This window comes from Muscardinus avellanarius (assembly GCF_963383645.1).
Source record: "Muscardinus avellanarius genome assembly, chromosome: 5".
NCBI classification, from domain to species: Eukaryota; Metazoa; Chordata; class Mammalia; order Rodentia; family Gliridae; genus Muscardinus; species Muscardinus avellanarius.
The window spans coordinates 73,328,204-73,347,563 of NC_137790.1; the positions used below are offsets into that span (position 1 = coordinate 73,328,204).

General features: G+C 44.4%; 1 protein-coding gene across 8 annotated transcripts in view; it reads right to left on the reverse strand.

Annotated features, from left to right (window-relative positions):
* Window positions 1-19,360, reverse strand: part of MYLK (myosin light chain kinase) — a gene marked incomplete at both ends in the record, with an annotated part of 182,072 nt that overhangs the window by 123,208 nt on the left and 39,504 nt on the right. For 7 of the 8 annotated variants that reach the window (XM_080696794.1, XM_080696799.1, XM_080696798.1 and 4 more), the window contains one exon: window positions 8,079-8,286. In XM_080696794.1, coding sequence (XP_080552920.1) covers window positions 8,079-8,286 — 208 coding nt within the window. Of the gene's footprint in view, window positions 1-8,059; window positions 8,287-19,360 lie in introns of all 8 variants that reach the window. The other variant, XM_080696795.1, reaches the window with a different exon arrangement.

Sequence of the window (19,360 nt, forward strand, 5' to 3'; positions counted from 1 at the left end):
AGTCATGAGAGCCAGAAGGGCTTGGAGTAACATATTCCAAACTCTGAAAGAAAACAACTTCCAGCCAAAAATTTCCTACCCAGTAAAACTTTCTATCAAATTAGATGGAGAAATAAGAAGCTTCCATGACAAACAGAAACTGAAGGAATTTATGTCTTCAAAACCAGCACTAGAGAAAATACTCAAAGAGATTAACTACAAAGAAGAAATAGGTAACACACACCAGAACCAGAGAAACAAGATTTTCCATCCAACAGACAACTAAGATTGGTTATCTGTGGAGATTCATTATTTATGTTAGTCTTTTACCTATCTCTAAATGGTATTGTTTGCCTTTATTGTTGTTAATTTCTAGGACTTCTAGTTGGAATATTAATATACCTTCAGATATAGCATTTGGAAATATTTTATCCCATTCTATTAGTAACTGTTAACTCTGTTTACATTGTCTTTGGATATACAATAATTTTTTTATTTTTTAAGGAGTTTGTATACTCCTCTGTTGCATGTGCCATTGAAATCATAACCAAGAAATCACTGCCAATTTCAATGTTGTGAGGTTTTATGACCCAGATTTTCTCCTAAAAGTTTATAGTCTTAAGATTTATATTTAGGTCTATTATCTATTTTGAGTTAATATTTGTATATGGGATTAGGTAAGGGTCCAATTTTATTCTTTTCCATGTAATTATTATTTTTAACAATATTTAGTTAAAAGATTAATATTTCCACCACCAAATGTTCGTGGAAACCTTGTCAAAAATAACGACAATATAGGGAAGAATTTAGCTCTAGGCTTTTATTTAACTCCAATGGTTTATATATCTGCCTTTAAAATAGTACTACACTGTTTCAATTATTGTAGCTTTATATGGTTTGAAATCAGAAAATATATATCTTCTAGCTTTGTTCTTTTTCAAGATCGTTTTGGGTATCTAGAGTCCATATTCCATATTAGGATAGATTTTTTTCTGAAAAGTAAATATATAAATATATGATAGTTTCACCTAAAAAATAGAAAAAAATATTCTCTGGTAAGAAAGAAGGTAAAAAGAAATATTGAAATGTTATCTTTAAGTCATCAAAAGCTTGGTATCAGACAAATGAAACTGTTATGTGAGATTATCATTTTTAATTTTGGATAAATTGCCATAATACTAGATATCAACTACTAAGCCAAGCATGGGAGGGAGGGATAGGGAGAGAATGGGGTGGGGATTGGGTGGGGGCTGACTGGGAAAAGTGTGCATGTATGTCTACAAAAGTATGTATCCTACTATGATGTATGAAGACAGTGCACCAATAAAAAAAAAAAGTGAATGATAAAAAATTGCACTGTGAGCCAGACGCAGTAGTACAGGCCTGTAATCCTAGAGACTCAGGAGGCTGAGGCAGAAGGATTGCAAGCTCAAGGCTAGCATGGGCAACTTAGTGAGACCCGACCTCAAAATAAAGGGAGGGGGCTAGGGATTTAGCTCAGTGGTAGAATGCTCTTGGGTCTAATCTCCATTAAAAAAAAAAAAAATCAGCCGGGAGTGGAGGTGCACGCTTGTAATCCCTGCACTTGGGAGGCTGAGACAGGAGGATCGCACAGGTTCGAAGCCAGCCTCAGCTACTTAGTGAGGCTCTCAGCAACTCAGTGAGACCCTGTTTCCAAATAAAATATAAAATGGGTCTGGGAGTATAGCCCGGAGGTAGAAAGCCTCTGGGTTCCACCCCTAGTACTACCAAAAAATAAAATAGTACAAATATTGGGATAAAATAGTATTTAAATAAATAATGGAACAGGCATTACATAAAAATAATAATGGAGCAGGCATTATATATAAAAAAGGAAGAAAATAACCTTAAGATACATAGCAAGACAAGTTAGAGACCACTGAAATGGGAAAATAAAATTAAAAAAAGAGATGACTTTAAGTGTGAGGTCAAACCAATTCTGTTTTATAACGTGTGGATGAGTAGTAGTAAGTTGTCACAGAGACCTTATCCATGTCTTAAATCCCACCCTATCTTGAAGCGTACGGTCGGTGAACGGTCTGAGCAAAGAACAGCAATAAAAACAACAGGCTGGAGAGAAGCTAAGTGATAGGATGTGACCCCAAATCAGCGGCCTCAATATGGCATCTTTTCATACAGATTTATCACCTTACACCAAACTTTGAAAAAGATACATGAGATGACAACAAAATCCGAGGAGACAACTACATTCCCCGCATCCCCGCGGGCTCCGGTGCTATTTGGTGCTATCACTCTTGTGTTTCAGCTCGCCTTTGATCCTTATTTTCAAAGCAATAGTATAGGGCTATAGTGTAATAACTGTACCCTTTATGTATATAATTATTTAAACTAATTTACATATAAATATACAAATGCTGTACTTCATTTAGTAGAGACATGCCCAGAGTAAATTTTTCATTAATTCTGAGCTATAACTTCTTTCCTTTCAAGCTTCCCTCCGCGTGACAGCCATTTATTAGGTCATTGGGCTTGTTTTTACACCTTGAAAACTTTTTGGTGTTACTGAAGCCTAAGGCACCACTGACTTACATGTCTGTGGTGTGCTGTCCCGCAGGACTATGAGAAACTGGAGGAAATTCTTGCTGTGAGCCACATCCTTCACCCCTTGATGTCCCTGCTAGATGCCAGCAGCTCCCCCAACTTCTGGGAAGCCCCAGGGCCATGCTTCTCCTAAGTGCCTCCTACAGGGTGATGCTGTCTCCACCTAGAGCCACCAGCTTAAGAGAACCTCTGGAGAAGTGCCTGGGATCAGAGCTTCTGGCAGAATATTAAACTTGATACTTAAGGAAAAAAAGTGGGGGAAAAAGTTGAAACTAAAGATCAGGCTCTGCAAGTGTTCCACAAGGATAGTATTTTTGCAGAAACTCTGTCTCCTCTCCCTTCTTGGAAGTACCCTGCCCTCCTCAGGGCTCAGTTTTACCGGACATATCAAGCTCTTTGCTGAACTCTGGCTAAGGCCTTATTCATAACAGGGATTGAATCACTATTTCACTATAGATGGGGTCACCAAGAGAGCCACGCTACCTGTCAACAAATATTTACTGAATTTCTACTATGGCCAGACCTATTATGGGTCAGGCCCTGTGTCTGGCTCCCAACACTGGACATTCAGTAAGTGCTTAAAAAAAAGAAGTTGCTTCTGTGGTGCTTAAAGTATAGTGAGGAGATGAACCTGGAAAAGTACTTATTTGTAGTTTAAACACATGTGAACACTGGGTTCTTGGGAGAGAGCATAGCCTAGCCACCTGGGGGTGGTGAGGGACAGCTCCCCCAGGCACTGAGTTTTGAGTCAGAGAATAAGCAGGATTTATTGGTGGAAGGGAGGGTGGAGCAGCTGGCCAGAGTGAGCAGAAGGGATGTAAAGATAAGCCAGGTCACAGCTGCAGGGACTTGTGAAGGGTTCTGAGTTTTAATTCAAAGGCAATAGTAAGCCGGGCATGGTGGCCCACACTTGTAATCCCAGCATAGGGGAGGCTGAGACAGGAGGATTGTGGTTTGTGAAGAACCTCAGCTACTTAGCGAGGCACTATGCAACTCAGTGAGACCATGTTTCAAAAATAAAAGGACTAAAAAATAGGGCTGGGGGTGTATCTCGGAGGTAAAATGCCCCTGGGTTCCATCCCCAGTACTGGGGAAAAAAAAAAAAAAAGGCAACAGTAAATCACTGGAGGATTCTGAGGGAGGGAGTGATGAAATCTGATATAATTTTTTTTTGGTACAGAGGCTCAAACCAAGGGGCATTCTAGCTCTGAACTATCCCTAGCCCTATTTATTTTTAATTTTGAAACAAGGTCTCACTAGGTTGCTACGGGCCTTGCTAGTTGTTGCAGCTAGCCTGTAACCTGTAAGTCTCCTGTCTCAGGAGTACTCAAGTACTGGGATGATAGGCCGAAGTCACTGTGGCTGGCTTGATCTGATTTTAATAAAAGTTATTTTAAATAGCAATGTGGGCCGGGCGTGGAGGCGCACGCTTGTAATCCCCATGCTTAGGAGGCGGAGACAGGAGGATTGCTTAGGTTTGAAGCCAGCCTCACTGGCTTAAGAGACCCTGTTTCCAAATAAAAATATAAAATAGGTCTGGGAGTATAGCCAGAGGTAGAAGGGTTTCCAGGAACCCCAGTACCACCAAAAAATAAATAAATAAATAAATAAATAAATAACAATGTGGACATTAGGGTATGAGTGGAAGCAGAGAACCAATGGAAACTTTTGTAACAGGTAAGTGAGGGGTCTGGATGGTGCAGCAAGAATGAAAAGAAGGACAAGTGAGAACTGTCCCTGGGCCAGGCCTACAGAATAGCACCTGGTGTTAACAAGATTCCCCTGGTGATACAGATGTGTGTGCGTTTGCACTAGCCAGTCATGTGATGGGGTGAGACCTGCCTGAGGCCTGGCTTCCTGCCGGCCTGCCAGTCTGGCGTTCCCTGGCCCCCTGAGCATGAGTCCTCAAAGCCAACGCTCTGCTCCCTGAAATGACTCTCTTGTTTCAAATGCAAAGGGCGACCAGGCAGGGCCGTCCACCATTTGGCCACCTCCTTTCGCTCTCCCCACATCTCTGCTTACTTTGGGGATACAATGGCCCAGGACAATGCCCCGTCATATTCATTTGTTCTGTTTTATTTTTCTGTGTGTGCCTTGTTTATGCCTGTTCAGATGGAAGCTTCCAGAACTGTATATATGGCCATGTACCCACTGGTCACATGGTTATCGAGTGCTTGAAACATAGCTGGTCTGAATTGAGATGTGCTATATGGGTAAAATATACTTCAGATGCTGAAGAAAGTAAAATACTTCATTAATAATTTTTGTATTGATTATACATTGAAATGATAATCCTTTGATATTGGGTTAAATGCAATAATTTATTAAAATTAATTTTACCTGATTTTATGTGCATAGTGCTAGGGATACAATCCAGGAGTGTTCTATCTCTCAGCTACACTCCCAGCCCAATTTTCATTTTTAAATAGGGTCTTGCTGAGTTGCTGAGGGTCTCACTAAATTGCTGAGGCTGGCTTAGAACCTGCAATCCTCCCATCTCAGCCTCTCATGTAATCCCACCTGGGATTACAGGTGTTCCCACCATGCCTGGTTTGATTTTTAAGATATGGCTATTAATACATAGATAGATCATATATATATCTGTTGGACAGATCTGTGTTAGAGAACAGACTTGTGTCTCTCTACTAGAGAGGAAACTCCCAGAGGGCAGGCACATGTCTTGCCTTCCTCTGTACCAACCCTCAGGGACCAGTGCTCTGTGGGTGGGCAGGTGTCTGAGCTGGCTTTAGAGAGCTTTCCCAGGGCTCAGACTATGGTTGCCCCCCACCTCCAAGAAAGGCCTCAAATAACTGCGTGGCCCTTGTTGTTAAGGGTCTTGTCCTCATGGGGAATACTATGTTTCTTGGCCCTGATGGCCAAATTGGAGGTTAGTTGAGGAAGGTTTCTCTCTTACAGATTTCCCTCTGAAAGTAGCTCTAAGGACGTTAACCTCAACTTAAATAATTACAAGGCTACAACTTCCTGGGTGCAGATGCTTTTCCAGTGGCTGTGGCTATCCTTGAAGCACCCCATGGGGCAGCCACCAGCTCCAACTTACAGAAAAAAAAGATAAAGTTCAGGAAGGTCAGTTTCCCTATAGTTAGGAATCGGTAGAGCTGGGCGTCCTTCCAGGACCATTTGACTTTCTTCCCATTGCACAATGCTGCCTCCTAAACGTGATCCCTAAGGGATGAAAAGGCTCCCAGTAGAAGCTACACTCGCAATTCCAGACCCTGCTCTCTTCAGGTGAGAATATAACTAGGAGGCATAATTCAGAGAACTGCAGAGAAGGCAGGTGGGCTGCTAGATTCTTTTTGTAAAGATGTGCACTAGCCTGGCACTATCAACAACCTATCAATGGCAGATGGGAAGAGTGGATCCTTCCAGGCCTATGGTCTTTGGGTGGCCCAAACCATGCCTCAGCTAACGTCACTTCTGATGTAGAAACAGAATGTACACAGACCTACTCGCACTTAAAAAGGCTGCAGCCTCGAGGCCATTTTCCATCTCCTTGGGTGAGAAGGCACAAAACATCTTAAATGCCTGGGTCTGAGTCCCCTCAATTAAGACCAAAGGGCAGGGACAGGGTAAAAGCCTGAGCCTTCTCTCATTCCTCTGCAGCTGCCCTGCCTCATTTACTTCCCCCTGCTATAATCTACTGAAAAAGTTCCCCCTTGGTTGAGACATCAGAACAAACTTTCTGAACAATGGGAATTAAAAAAAAAAAAAGGTTTTCACATTATCTAGGCTTTATACACCTCCCCTGCATTCCTAACACACCCCAGTCTTCCTTCAACATGAATCATAGAAAATAAGGCCCAGGTTGTAAAGGCCATGTCTATGCACCCTTTATTCTGCAGAAATCGAGGTCCAGAGGGTCAGAATCACACATCTGATTGGCAAAAGTTGGGATTGGGACTTTGGACCTTGACTCATGACTCAGAGCTGTCTCTCTTCCCCCCAACTCCAAACAGGAAACCAGGAGAGGGGACAGCATGAGTTCTGTTTGTGGGTCTCAAAGTTGGGGGGTTGAAAAGCGGGTAATGTGGGGGACAAGGACAGCTTCAGAATGGCAGCTATGAGGTCCATCCTGAGACTCTGACGGGGCTCCTTCCCATCTGGAATGCCCCGGCCACAGGCACTTTGAAGGTTGTAAAAATGAGTAAGTCACTTAGTTAAGGAATTTAGGAAAAGCATCCAAACTATTCATACTCTGCTCCCTGAAACAGCCTGTCTGCCCTTCCATGGTGTGGCGAAACATCGGGAAAATGGGGCAAAGAGTGTCCATTGGCCCGGGTGCACCTCGCCTCCTTCTGGAATCTTTTCTGGCTATCTTAACTTATCCACAGTTAAGCATTTCCTGAAAAATCTGATTGGAAGGACAATCTTCTGAAAGATGGAAAATGAGTCTGCCCGCTGGTTTATAAGTGCACAGAGAGGTCTGGAAGGGATGAGGGAACCTTGTTTTACTTCTGAGGGGCTGGCAGACCCCTGTGTCCTTCCAGACATCCGGCCCTTGAGCATCAGCCAGTGGCCTGACCTGGGAATGTTCTCCCTGATGCAGTGGCTTCAGCACGCCAAGAGCACATACCAGCAACAAAAATCTCATCTTACTTACGATCAAATGTTTCTCTGAAGAGTTTTTAAGTTCATAGGATTTTTTAAATACAGAGGAGAAAAAAGACAAAACAACTAATCACTGTAAACACACTGATGCCTTTATCTCCCCTGTATGTCTTTTGAAGTTATGTGATATCTTTATATGGGGAATGTGTGACCTCATGATGATGCTAATAATGTTACAGGTTGTTCGTTCATTCCCCAAATATTCACAAGGGACCTGGGTTGGGGGGGTGCTGCAGATGCTGGAGACAGGACGGTGACAGATGCAGCCCCTCTGCCCAGGCCTTCACGTAGTGGGAGTAGAGGAGAATGTGAGAGTGATAAGCCCGAGAAGGAAAACCCAAGGGGTGAGAGGATGGAGGGCCACGAAGCTGGGGTAGCCTGAAAGGGGACCTCAAAGGAGGGGACATTTGAGGAGAGGTGTAATGACAGGGGCGAGTCAGCTGAGGGCTGTAGGGAAGAGCTCTTCCTTAGGTAAGGACACAGGGCAGGGCAGAGGGTGGGGAAGGTGTCCCCGAGGTCTTGCTTAAAGGAGAGCAAGAGGCTGGCGTGATCCCAAGGGGTGAGCAGGTGAGCAGGAGTTGGAGGTGGTCTGGGCCAGAGTGGGCAGAGCTTTGCAAGGCCACTGTAGGGCCTGGTATCAATCTCAGTGCTAGGGGATGCGATGGGGAGGCTTGAACAGGGCAGCGAATGAGTTATTTCTAGTGTGACAAACATAACCTCATGGATATCGCCCCTGTTTTCAGGAACACACGTCTCCCATTAGACTGGGTGTCTGAGTCCAAGGCCGGGGTGTGCTTTCTCTTGTAAGTCTCTCCATCTCCCAAGAGAGGGCGGAGGCAGGAGCTGCAGGCCTTGGGGGATGGTTGGGGACTCCGCCTCCTGAGACTCACCTTCCACTGTCAACTCCACTGTCACCTGGCGGGCACCACTGCCGTTGCTGGCTTCACAAGTGTACTTCCCCTTGTCTTCCTCACAGACAGCATGAATCACGAGGCTGAAAGTCCCTCGGACGCCACAGTCCAGCAGGAAGCGGCCCCCACTGGCGATGGGCTGCCCATTTCTGTGCCATGTCACGCAGGGCTCTGGGTAACCCCGGACCTTCAAGAAAAAGAGCCAAGGGTCAGAGCTCACATTTTATGAGTGAAAGCCCACAGAACCTCTATGCCACATGGGGTCCTGAGTGCCGTCCACACACTAACCTACTGAAGCCTACAACAACCTTCCAGGTAGATATGACTCCTATCCTCATTTTACAGATGAGGACATTGAGGTACTGAGTTTGAGTAATTTCAAAAGGCCTTAAAAATAGCAGAGTTAGCCAGGTGTGGTGGTGCACACTTGTAATCCCAGCATTTGGGAGGCTGAGATGGGAGGATCGTGGTTCGAGGACAGCCTCACCTACCTAGCGAGGCCCTTTGCAACTCAAAATAAAGAATAAAAAATATATCTGGGGGTGTAGCTCGGGGGTAGGAAGCCCTTGGGTTTCATTCCCAGTACCGCAAAAAAAAAAAAAAAAAAAAAAAAAAAAGGCGTAGTCAGGCATTCTGGCCCCCAGAGCCCATGACACACGTCAGTCTCTAGCCTGACTGAAAAGTGGAAGGGGGGTGGGTTCTAAAATAATGCCAGGGCCAGGCCCTACCTTAGACTAATGAACTCAACCCCAGAGGTGAAGAGTGGGCATGGAACACAGGGATTCTAGATCTGCATGCCTCACTCCAACATGGGAATGAATCGCCTAGGTGTATTGTTAAAATAACTCTCCCTCTCCACAGGTCTGGTTGGGGCCTGAGGTTCTGTGGCTGGAAGGAGCTCTCAGATGATGCTGCTGATTCCTGGAACTGGCTTCCAGGAATGAGGTCTAGACCTGTGTTGCCTAACATGGTAGCCACTGACCACATGTAATGATTGAGTGCTTAAAATGTGACTGGTGAATTGCTGGGTGTGGTGGCACATGCTTGTAATCCCCGGGCTTGGGAGGCGGAGACAGGAGGATTGGGCAGGTTCGAAGCCAGCCTCTCTGGCTTAAGAGACCCTGTTTACAATATATATATATTAGGTCTGGGAGTGTAGAGAGAAGGTAGAAGGGTTTCTAGGAACCCCTTCTACCATAAAAAAACAGATAAGAATGTGACTGGTGAGACTGAGCTGCCCTTCAATGTACATTATACACTGGGTTTTAAAGATAGTACAAAAAAGCAGGGCGCGGTGGGCATGCTTGTAATCCCAGCATTCCGGAGGCTGAGACAGGAGGATTGTGGTTCATGGACAGCCTCAGCTACTTAGTGAGGCCCTTTGCAACTCAGTGAGACCCTGTTTCAAAATAAAGAATAAAATACAGGGCTGGGGGTGCAGCTCAAAGGTAGAATGCCCCTGGGTTCCATCCCCAGTACCACAAAACAAAAACAAAAACAAAAACAAAAGACAAAGAAATGTAAAAGATATTGATAATTTAAAAATATTGATTATATGTTGAAAAGTAGTATTTTTTATATTTTGGATAAGTGGTATTTTTTTTATTGGTGCACTGTATATATACATCATGGTGGGATACAAACTTTTGTAGACATACATGCACACATCGCCCAGTCAGCCCCCACCCGAACCCCACCCCATTCTCTCCCCATCCCTCCCTCCCATGCTTGGCTTAGTGGTTGACATCTAGTATTATAGCAATTTATCCAAAATTAAAAATGATAATCTCACATAACAGTTTCATTTGTCTGATACCAAGCTTTTGATGACGTAAAGATAACATTTCAATATTTCTTTTTACTTTCTTTCTTACCAGAGAATATTTTTTTTCTATTTTTCTTAGGTGAAACTATCATATATTTATATATTTATTTTTCAGAAAAAAAAATTTTTCCTAATATGGAAAATGGACTCTAGATACCCAAAACCATCTTAAAAAAGAACAAAGCTAGAAGATATATATTTTCTGATTTCAAACCATATAAAGCTACAATAATTGAAACAGTGTAGTACTATTCTAAAGGCAGATATATAAACCACTGGAGTTAAATAAAAGCCTAGAGCTAAATTCTTCCCTATATTGTCAAGTTATTTTTGACAAGGTTTCCACGAACATTTGGTGGTGGAAATAACAATCTTTTAACTAAATATTGTTGAAACATAATAATTACATGGAAAAGAATAAAGTTGTACCCTTACCTAATCCCATATACAAATATTAACTCAAAATAGATAAAATACCTAAATATAAATCTTAAGACTATAAACTTTTAGGAGAAAATCTGGGTCATAAAACCTCACAACATTGAAATTGGCAGTGATTTCTTGGATATGATTTCAATGGCACAGGCAACAGAAGAGTATACAGAAATCCTAAAAATTAACAACAATAAAGGCAAACAATACCATTTAGAGATAGGTAAAAGACTAACATAAATAATGAATCTCCACAGATAACCAATCTTAGTTGTCTGTTGGATGGAAAATCTTGTTTCTCTAGTTCTGGAGTGTGTTACCTATTTCTTTGTAGTTAATCTCTTTGAGTATTTTCTCTAGTGCTGGTTTTGAAGACATAAATTCCTTCAGTTTCTGTTTGTCATGGAAGCTTCTTATTTTTCCATCTAATTTGATAGAAAGTTCTGCTGGGTAGGAAATTTTTGGCTGGAAGTTGTTTTCTTTCAGAGTTTGGAATATGTTACTCCAAGCCCTTCTGGCTCTCATAACTTGGTTTGGGAAGTCTGGAGTGATTCTAATTGGTTTGCCTCTGAATGTCACTTGGCCCTTTGTTTTTGTTGCCTTTAAGAGTCTCTGCTTGGCTTCCACAGTGGTCATTTTGACAATTATGTGGTGTGGGGATCCTCTTCTCCAATCCTGTCTAAAGGGGGTTCTATAAGTTTCCTGGACCTGTGTATCAACCTCTTGCTCTATGTTTGGAAAATTTTCTGCTATTACTTCCTTGAAGAGATTGTTGATCCCTTTGGTTTCACTTTCTTTTCCCTCCTCTATTCCAATTATTCTTAGGTTAGCTCTCTTAAAATGGGCCCATATTTCTTCAATATCAGATTCCTGCTGTCGGATATTTTTTTCTAGATTAGAAACTATGCGTTCATTTTTGGAATGATCATCTTCTAAGAGCGAGATTCTGTTCTCCATGTGGTCTAATCGGTTGTTTGTGCTTTGAATTGAGGCCTTTACTTCATTAATTGCATCCTTTATCTCTTTTTGGCTCGCTCTCTGAGTTCTTTTCGAAGCACCTCTATTATTTCTACAGTTATTTTCCTGATTTGATCTTCTAGAAATCTCTGATTTTCTGTTTTATCGGGTTCTGATGTTGTGGGGTTGTGGGCATTCATTGCTCCAGTATTATTCCTCTTTCCCATGATTTAGGAAGTTTGTGCCTTCTCTGGGTTCTTCCCTTGGGTCACTATGACTTCACTTAAGGTGTTCTGGATCTTGAGTCTGTAGTATCTCAGAATCCACTACTCCTTTACTGGGTTTTATCACAGAGTCTCCGACCCAGAGAGTCGATAGAGGCTGCTTTAGACTGTGGGGGGTGCCAGGTTGCACGTTCTCCTATGGTGTGATATCTCTGCCACCGCCCCTCCCCCACTGGGTCAAGTTCCAGGGAGTACAGTACTGGGATTTCTCCTCTGTGGCCCGCAATTTGACTCACTGTTCTTGAGTACGCAGATGTAGCTGTACTGGATTCGGTGCATTCTCTGCTGCTGCCGCCGGTGGCAATATGGCGCTGCTGCTATGCCCTCGGCCGTGAGGCTGGCGTATTTCTTCTTGGTTTTGATTTTCACTCTGAATCCCTGCAGCGTGTGCTGAGCTCAGCTACTGGGAGCTTTAGATTTTACCTGCGGTGAGAAATCCCGCCTGGCTGTTCCGCAGCGGCTCACCTCGGCTTGCTGTAGCCGTCAGGTGAAGTCGCCGCTGCCGCCGGCTGTATGGCGCTGCTGCCGCGGTCTCGGGTGTGAGGCCGGTGTATCTCCTCTGTGGCTCTGAGCTCTGTTCTCAGTCCGCTTTCTCTCTGGAGCCTGGTGATTTTTTTGTTTCTCTGGTGATGGTGTTTTCTGGCTATGAAAGGCGCTGCTTTTGTGATAATGGAGATTGGTTGTTAGCGGGGCTCTTAAGCCCTGCTTTTCTTGGTCGCCATCTTCCCAGAAGTCCCCAAGTGGTATTTTTGACATATTACATCAAATAAAGTACCAAGATTAATTTCACCTGTTTTGACAGACTTTTCCTGTGGCTACTAGAAAAGTCACAATTGTATACATGTTTCATGTGGCATTCCCTGGACAGCTCTGCTTTTCTCTAACAGTTGTTAACAGCAGGTGTCTGTCCAGCACTAAGTATTCAGCACCCAAGTACTTGGTTCGTCTGAGTCTTGGAGCAAGTCATTCAGAGAGAAAATAGCTTTCAAAAGAAGGGGAAATGCAGAAATAAACTCCAAGAAAAGAATTTTCCTTGAGTTTCAAAGAAAAGAAAGTTGTATAAGGGCCTTCAACACCTGACACTCAACAGGTTCCCCAGAATAGACTCATCTTTGGAGGACCAGGGCTCAGTCTGGTGTACAGTTGAGGATGCAGACTGGGGGACTTTGCATTGGAAAACACACAAAGGACACCATGCAAGGCCCCTGACAGCAGAGCTGTTGTGTTACAAAATAGTGGTAGCAACAGCTCTGGTTCACCTGTCCACTCCAAGCCAAGACAGAATGGATGCAGATAAAGTAGAAGAAACTTTGCTGCATGGCCTCAAAGTGCATTCACAAAGGAAGTGTTGAGTGACATCACCCTCACCCCTGGTTGGTCAGGAGTGATGTTATCTCAGCAGCAGGTGAGCACAAGCCTGGGCATCCACACACCATTCCTTCCCTCAGTGGACTCAACAGGGACTGAGTGGGAGAGGACTGTGTTAACAGCAGTCTTCAACTTTGTTTTCCTTTTTAATTTAATTTGTTTTTTTTTATTTTTGTAGTGCTGAGGATTGAACCCAGTGCCTCACACCTGCCAGGCCAGTGTTCTACCATCCTGACTCTGCAGTAGTGTTTGTACTGTACTTAGTCCCCTGTCTGGGTATTCTGCCCCCATCCATCCCTAGGCCCATTTCTCAGTAGCTAGGATACAGATTTCTTCCTAAGAAATAAGAACTTGAATCCCAGTAAAAATCTCCAAAGCAAAAAACCCCAATTTGGTTATTCCACATGTTACCCCTCCAGTGCCAGTGTATAAGTCTCACAAAGCCTCCTCTCTATCCTCTCTAGTTTGTAGTCAGGCTTTAGTGAAAAAGAAACAAATCCCCAACAAAACCTCAAATCAATAGTACCCATCTTATTTGTCATTTCTTGAAACAAACAAACCAAAAAACTCCATACTATAAAAATCTAAACTGTACTCAGGACAGAGATGGAGTGCCTGAGAGGAAATGCTTAGACTCTGAAGCCCATTTCCCCAAAGGCATGTAAACACCGCCGGAGCTACTGCTCTGACCAAAGCAAGGCATCCTACGTAAGACTGTAGAGCAAAGGGGACCACATCCATCTGTGAGTTTAGAGCTCACAGCTATTCTAATACAAAGTGAAGTGTGAAAAGTGCTTGGCTCTGGATGGGGAGGCTTGCAGGCCTCTTTTCCTTTTAGACAAATATTAATTTCAGATATCTCTGCAAATATAAAATAAATAAAAAGATACCCTTTTTATATCTGTGTGTCTGTATAGTGAATACATAGCACACTCAATTTTCTGAGATCTTCGTGGTACTCAAATCTAGCAATGGGAATGAAAGCGCTCTATGAATAAGCATTGGGCACCTCTAAGGATGGCTCGTGTCTCAGGCCCATATGAAATCATGTCATCTTGTGGACTTATCTTGGCACAAAGTTTTATTCCAAGGGACATCAGACAATGACAATTCTGTTAAATCATTCTTTGCATTTTTAGAAGGCGATTAAGGAAACCCTCTCCTCTGGTAGCAGGCCCCTTGGGAGGTGGGCATGTAGTAAATCTGCAAGTCATCCTTATTTCTTCTGCACCTTAGTACTGGGGATTGAACCCAGAGGCATTCTATCTCCAAGCTACACTTTGGAACAGAGTCTCTCTAGGTTGCTGAGGGCCTTGATAAGTTGCTAAAGCTGGCTTTGAACCTGCAATCCTCCTGTGTCAGCGCACAAGTACTGGGATTAGAAGCACGCGCCATCTTGCCTGGCCGGAGTGTTTATTTTAACAGGGCACTTCAGAGGTAACTTAGGTAAGCCTGGTCCACCCTCCCAAAGATGATACCAGGCCTCCTGTCCGCTTCAGAGAGAAGCCCTGCAACTGGGAGGAGATAAATTATTAACGGCAGCAAAGGTGCCCTGGCATTCCAGCGCAGGCACGCTGGCCCCCTGCAGCCTGCCAGCTCCCAGCCCATCAGGCTCCCAGGCATCAATGATTAACTGGGGACATTGCAAGTGTTCCAGACCTAAGGGACAGGATCCCCTGGTCTTTTTCTCTTTTCTCTTCATTGTTTACATATACCCAAAAGTTACCTCTGAAATGCCCTGTTAAAATAAATGCTGGCCAGGTGAGGTGGTGCATGCTTGTAATCCCAGTACTTAGGAGGTTGACACAGGAGGACTGCAGGTTCAAAGCCAGCCTTAGCAACTTATCAAGGCCCTCAGTAACCTAGAGAGATCCTGTTTCCAAAAAAGAAATAAAATCAGGCTGGAGGTATATCTTGGAGGTAGAATGCCTCTGGGTTCAATCCCCAGTACTAACATAAACAAATAAATAAATAAACACACATTGGAATTTGGTGGGGAGGGTGGGGACTGACCCAGGGCTGCCTCTGAGCAACATTCCCAGCCCTATTTTATTTACTGCATGCTGGCCTCAAACCTGCAATCTTTTTGTCTCAGCCCCTCAAGTACTAGGATTACAGGTGTGCACCACTGCATCTTGCTATAAATTCCTGTTTTGGGTGAGAAAAGCTTTGTAGAGCCCAAAGCTGAGACATCTAGTTCTAATGGACCCCACGTCTTTTAGGGGTTAAAGGCGATACCTGCTCTGCATTTCTAAAAAACATCAAAGTGTTCACAAAAGATATATATGGTCATGCCATCAGTCAGTCCCTTCGGATTCCCAGTAGGACAGGGCCAGGGCCACAGGTGTGACCATAGCACCCTAAGAGTCAGAGTGGCACAGAGGACAGTGTGAGAGCCGGGACTGAGCGCCTGGCTTTAGCGCCTGAGTTGTGATTCCTTCCTTTCACTGAGAAGAAACAGCTCTAGATACTTCAGGCTCCTTCCGTCTCTGAAGGATTATGGTTTGGGATGGTGACCCACTTAGTTCTTGGTTTTGTTCTTCTCCCCTTCCTTTCTCCTCTGGACCCAGCCCACAGCCTTAGAACCCTCTAATCCTCCGCATGGGGAAACCGAGTAACCACGGGGAAGAATGTTCATGAACATGAACAGGCGGCACTGAGTGCTCACCATAATGAGTTTTTGGAAACGGCCCCAAAGAGGGTCATTCTGAGGGGAGTCATATTTTTACCACAGTAACCACATTTAATTGGAGGTTGTGTTCTTGAACAAAAGCCCGGTATCAAATAAATCAAGGGTATAACCAACAACTTGTCAGAAAAAGCAAGATATAGCAACTATGTCCCCTATAATAATTTTAAATAATAAAACTGTGCTCCAGCTCCATAAAATGTCCTCAAAAACCTTTATGGCCTCATAGGGCATTTAAAAGGAATGGGGCTCATTCTGTGTGTGTTGATGGTGGAGGAGAAGGCTGGGCTGCCATGTACCTGATTTGTCTCGCTTAGGAATATGGAGCTATCTTGAGAGTCAAGTCACTCAGTGACTAAATGGGAACCATGCTCAAGGCTACCAAGCCTTTTGTTTTTTCTCTGACATGGCAGGGCCTTTCAACCCGTTCCTGTCACCAGGATAGGCCTCCACAGCCAGAGCCCAGAGCCGTGAGCAGTAGCAAGGTCTCTGTCCCCGCAGCCCTTCCAAGACTCCAGGTGACACATCTGCCTTCTCCACGCTTAGCAAAAGCAGAAAGGGTTGATCCTGCTGCTTTTGGTGGGCCATGGTGTGTCTTCTGCTCCTGGCAGGGCTTGCCCCTCCCTGTGGACACGCTGCAAGCCCATACAGCTGCAGGGCACAGCTGTGGGGGCCGCCTGTCAGCCAGGGCTGGGCAGGAGGAAGGAACTGAGGTTTGCCCACATCATGGATCGAGGGAGACCAGAAGGAGAGCAGCCGGGATTGAGCGCAAGCCAGGGAGAAACAGACAGCCCAGCAGGAGGCTGTGGACCAGGCCAATGCACAAAGAGTAAACAGCAAGCTGAGCCCAGGAACTTGCAGGGCCAGGGAGGACAGACGGGAGGGGTGCAAGAACGCGCTTATTTGATTGTTGAGTGACTGCATGGGTGCTGGGAGAGGCTGGCCCTGGAGAAGGGGTTGTGCAGGAAACCTCACAGATGGTCTTCCTGCTTTTATACACCACCACCGCACACTCCCCACAGCCTGCTGCCTTTGCATACTACTCACAACTGCTCACCTCTTTACAAGGCAGGTTCTTTACAATACACACATTCTCCGATGACCAAAGACTAGGACAAGAATGGCTATTAAAGAACTGGAGAGGAACAGGAAGTAAAATCAGTGGAGCTGAGGAACTGGTTGCGGTAGAATCACTCCTCTGCCCATCTCTGAGCCTAAGTTCGCTCAAGAAATAAATGGACATAAGTGGATGTGGATGTTAAGACAGGAGAATTAAAATACCCCTCCCTAACAAATCAGACCGCAGAAACTGCCTGTCAGCCTCAGCTCGTGGCGCATGAGGAGGGTGGAGAGCGGAGGGCACGCTGCAGGCAGGGCAGGACCAGCTTCGGGGCTGCGCCTGTGTCAGCAACTGGCACTCGGCCCCAGAGGCAGGCACTTAATTAAGGCTTTGAATAATCTCCTTGCCAAGAGTGAAAAGCCTCAACTGAACCCACGGAATCCGTCAGGGAGAGATCAGACCCGCTGAAAACAGCAATTAGCGAGAGGCTTAAACTTGCCGGCCCTCAGCCCCTGCCCCTCTGTGAGGCAGCAAGGGTGGAGTGCTTCCATGACAGGCCGGCTGGGATGTAGAGAAGCATTCTGCAAGGGCTCGCCATGCCTGGCCGGTCCTCAGGGATGGATACTTAAAGTCTCTCCCTGCGCGCTGCCACTTTCACTTCCTATGGCAAGTTTTCTCGCCCTGTGACCCAGACATTGGAATCCCTGCTCCTCCACATCTGCAAGTCTGAGGATTTTTTGTTTCTCTCACTGACAGCCCAAAGCAAGTTATAGCTTGGCAGCTTTGGTGACGTGGCAGGCTCTTTTGGATCTTTAAAAAAAAGTTTCTATTTTCATTTATTAACATATGCAACTTTTTAATTTCTTTCTCTTCTTCTTCTTCTCCTTCTTTTCTTCTCTATACTGGGGATGGAACCCAGGCACATTCTACTTCTGAGCTACATCCCCAGCTACAAAATAAAGAATATTTCTTATTCTTTATTTTGAAACCGTGTCTCACTGAGTTGCAAAGGGCCTCACTAAGTAGCTGAGGCTGTCCGTGAACTGCGATCCTCCTGTCTCAGCCTCCCAAATGCTGAAACCACAAGTGTGCCCACTACGCTGGCTTTAATTCCCTTTTATTGATACAAACATCTAAGCCCTCTGAAGCAGCCCAGCAAAGACATGAAGTGTAATGAGGGACCTCTCACACTCATGGTTCCTTATTCCCCCCAAATCATAGTTTTCATATAAAAATACGAGTCCTGCTGGTTGCAGTACAGTGGCTCTGGGATAACTGGGGAGTCTAGAGTCACTGGGGCCTCTGCACAGAGCTCTGGAGCTCTGGCCTCACTCTCTCCCCACAGCCTCCAAGGACATGCTGTCTTCAGCTTATGGGGTGGCCCAAGGGGTTGCTGTCTTGTGGCCCTCTCCAGCTTCTGCTGCCAAGTTGGGATACGCTCTCAGACATACCAAGATATTAATAAGAAGCACGTGGCCTGGGGAAGTTTAACAAATTAATACAGTGGTTTGGTTTGATTTTGATTTGCTCAAGGTCTCTTGCCCACCTTTCCAGGATAAATGCCACACTCCTACCTCATCTTTCCACCCTTTTTACCCAATACATGAAGGTCCACTAGGGATGACAATTTATGAGCTGACCCCTGGCCACAAGCCCCCTGGCATGTTTTCAGACAGAAGATCAGAGCCAGCCAATCAGAGATCTTCCCTGCAATTTGGTCTGCAGCCACCATCTCCCAGCCCCGTCCCTCCCTTTCTTTCCTATACCCAAGAGGAGGAAGCCACCTGGTGAGTAAGAGCTCACATATGCAGTGAAGGAGAGAAGGAATGGAGACACTGTCTGGCAGAGTTGCGGTGGTCTCTGCATCCAGTTATATGAGACAAGACATCTCTTTTGCTTAACCAACCTGGAGTTGGTTTCTGTCACTTGCAAACAAGGGTATCAACTAATTCAGGAAGGACTCAGATAGACCTGTGTGTGGATACTGGCTGCACCAATCCCTGACCAACTGGACTTAGGCAGGTTGCTTAATTTACCTGACCCTCAGTTTACATATCTGTAAGATGGTGATAATGCCAAAATCCATTTCCATGGAAAAGTTTATGATCAGATGAGATGGCACATGCATATACAATATCACATTAGTAGATACTAAAAGATCCTTCCTCTCCAAAATGAACAATTCTTCATACTAAAGCCTCCTGGAATCCATTTAGCTCCCAGATTTGTTAACAGCATGAAACTATTTTCTCCTAAAAAAAAAAAAAAAAAAAAAAAAAAAAAAAAAAAAAGATCAGCTCTTATGAACACTGGGGTTGGCGTTCTCATCCACACAACTTGTATTCTTATAGACAATTTTATGGTATCACATTCTTTTTTTTTTGAAGATTTAAAGAAGTTTATTAGAAAGACATACATAAAATAGAAATACAGCCCCATGCCAAAATGGCATGGGGGGTGACTCGAAATGAATACACCTATGGTATCACATTCTGACTTAGGTAAAAAACCTAACACTTTTAGAATGCCTTCAACTCTGACTGAATTAGCGTATTATTTTTATTTTAGCTAAACCCAACTTTAAAAGTGATCATTGTTTTTATGTAACATTACAAACACATTAAAAAATATCCAGCCAGGCGTGGT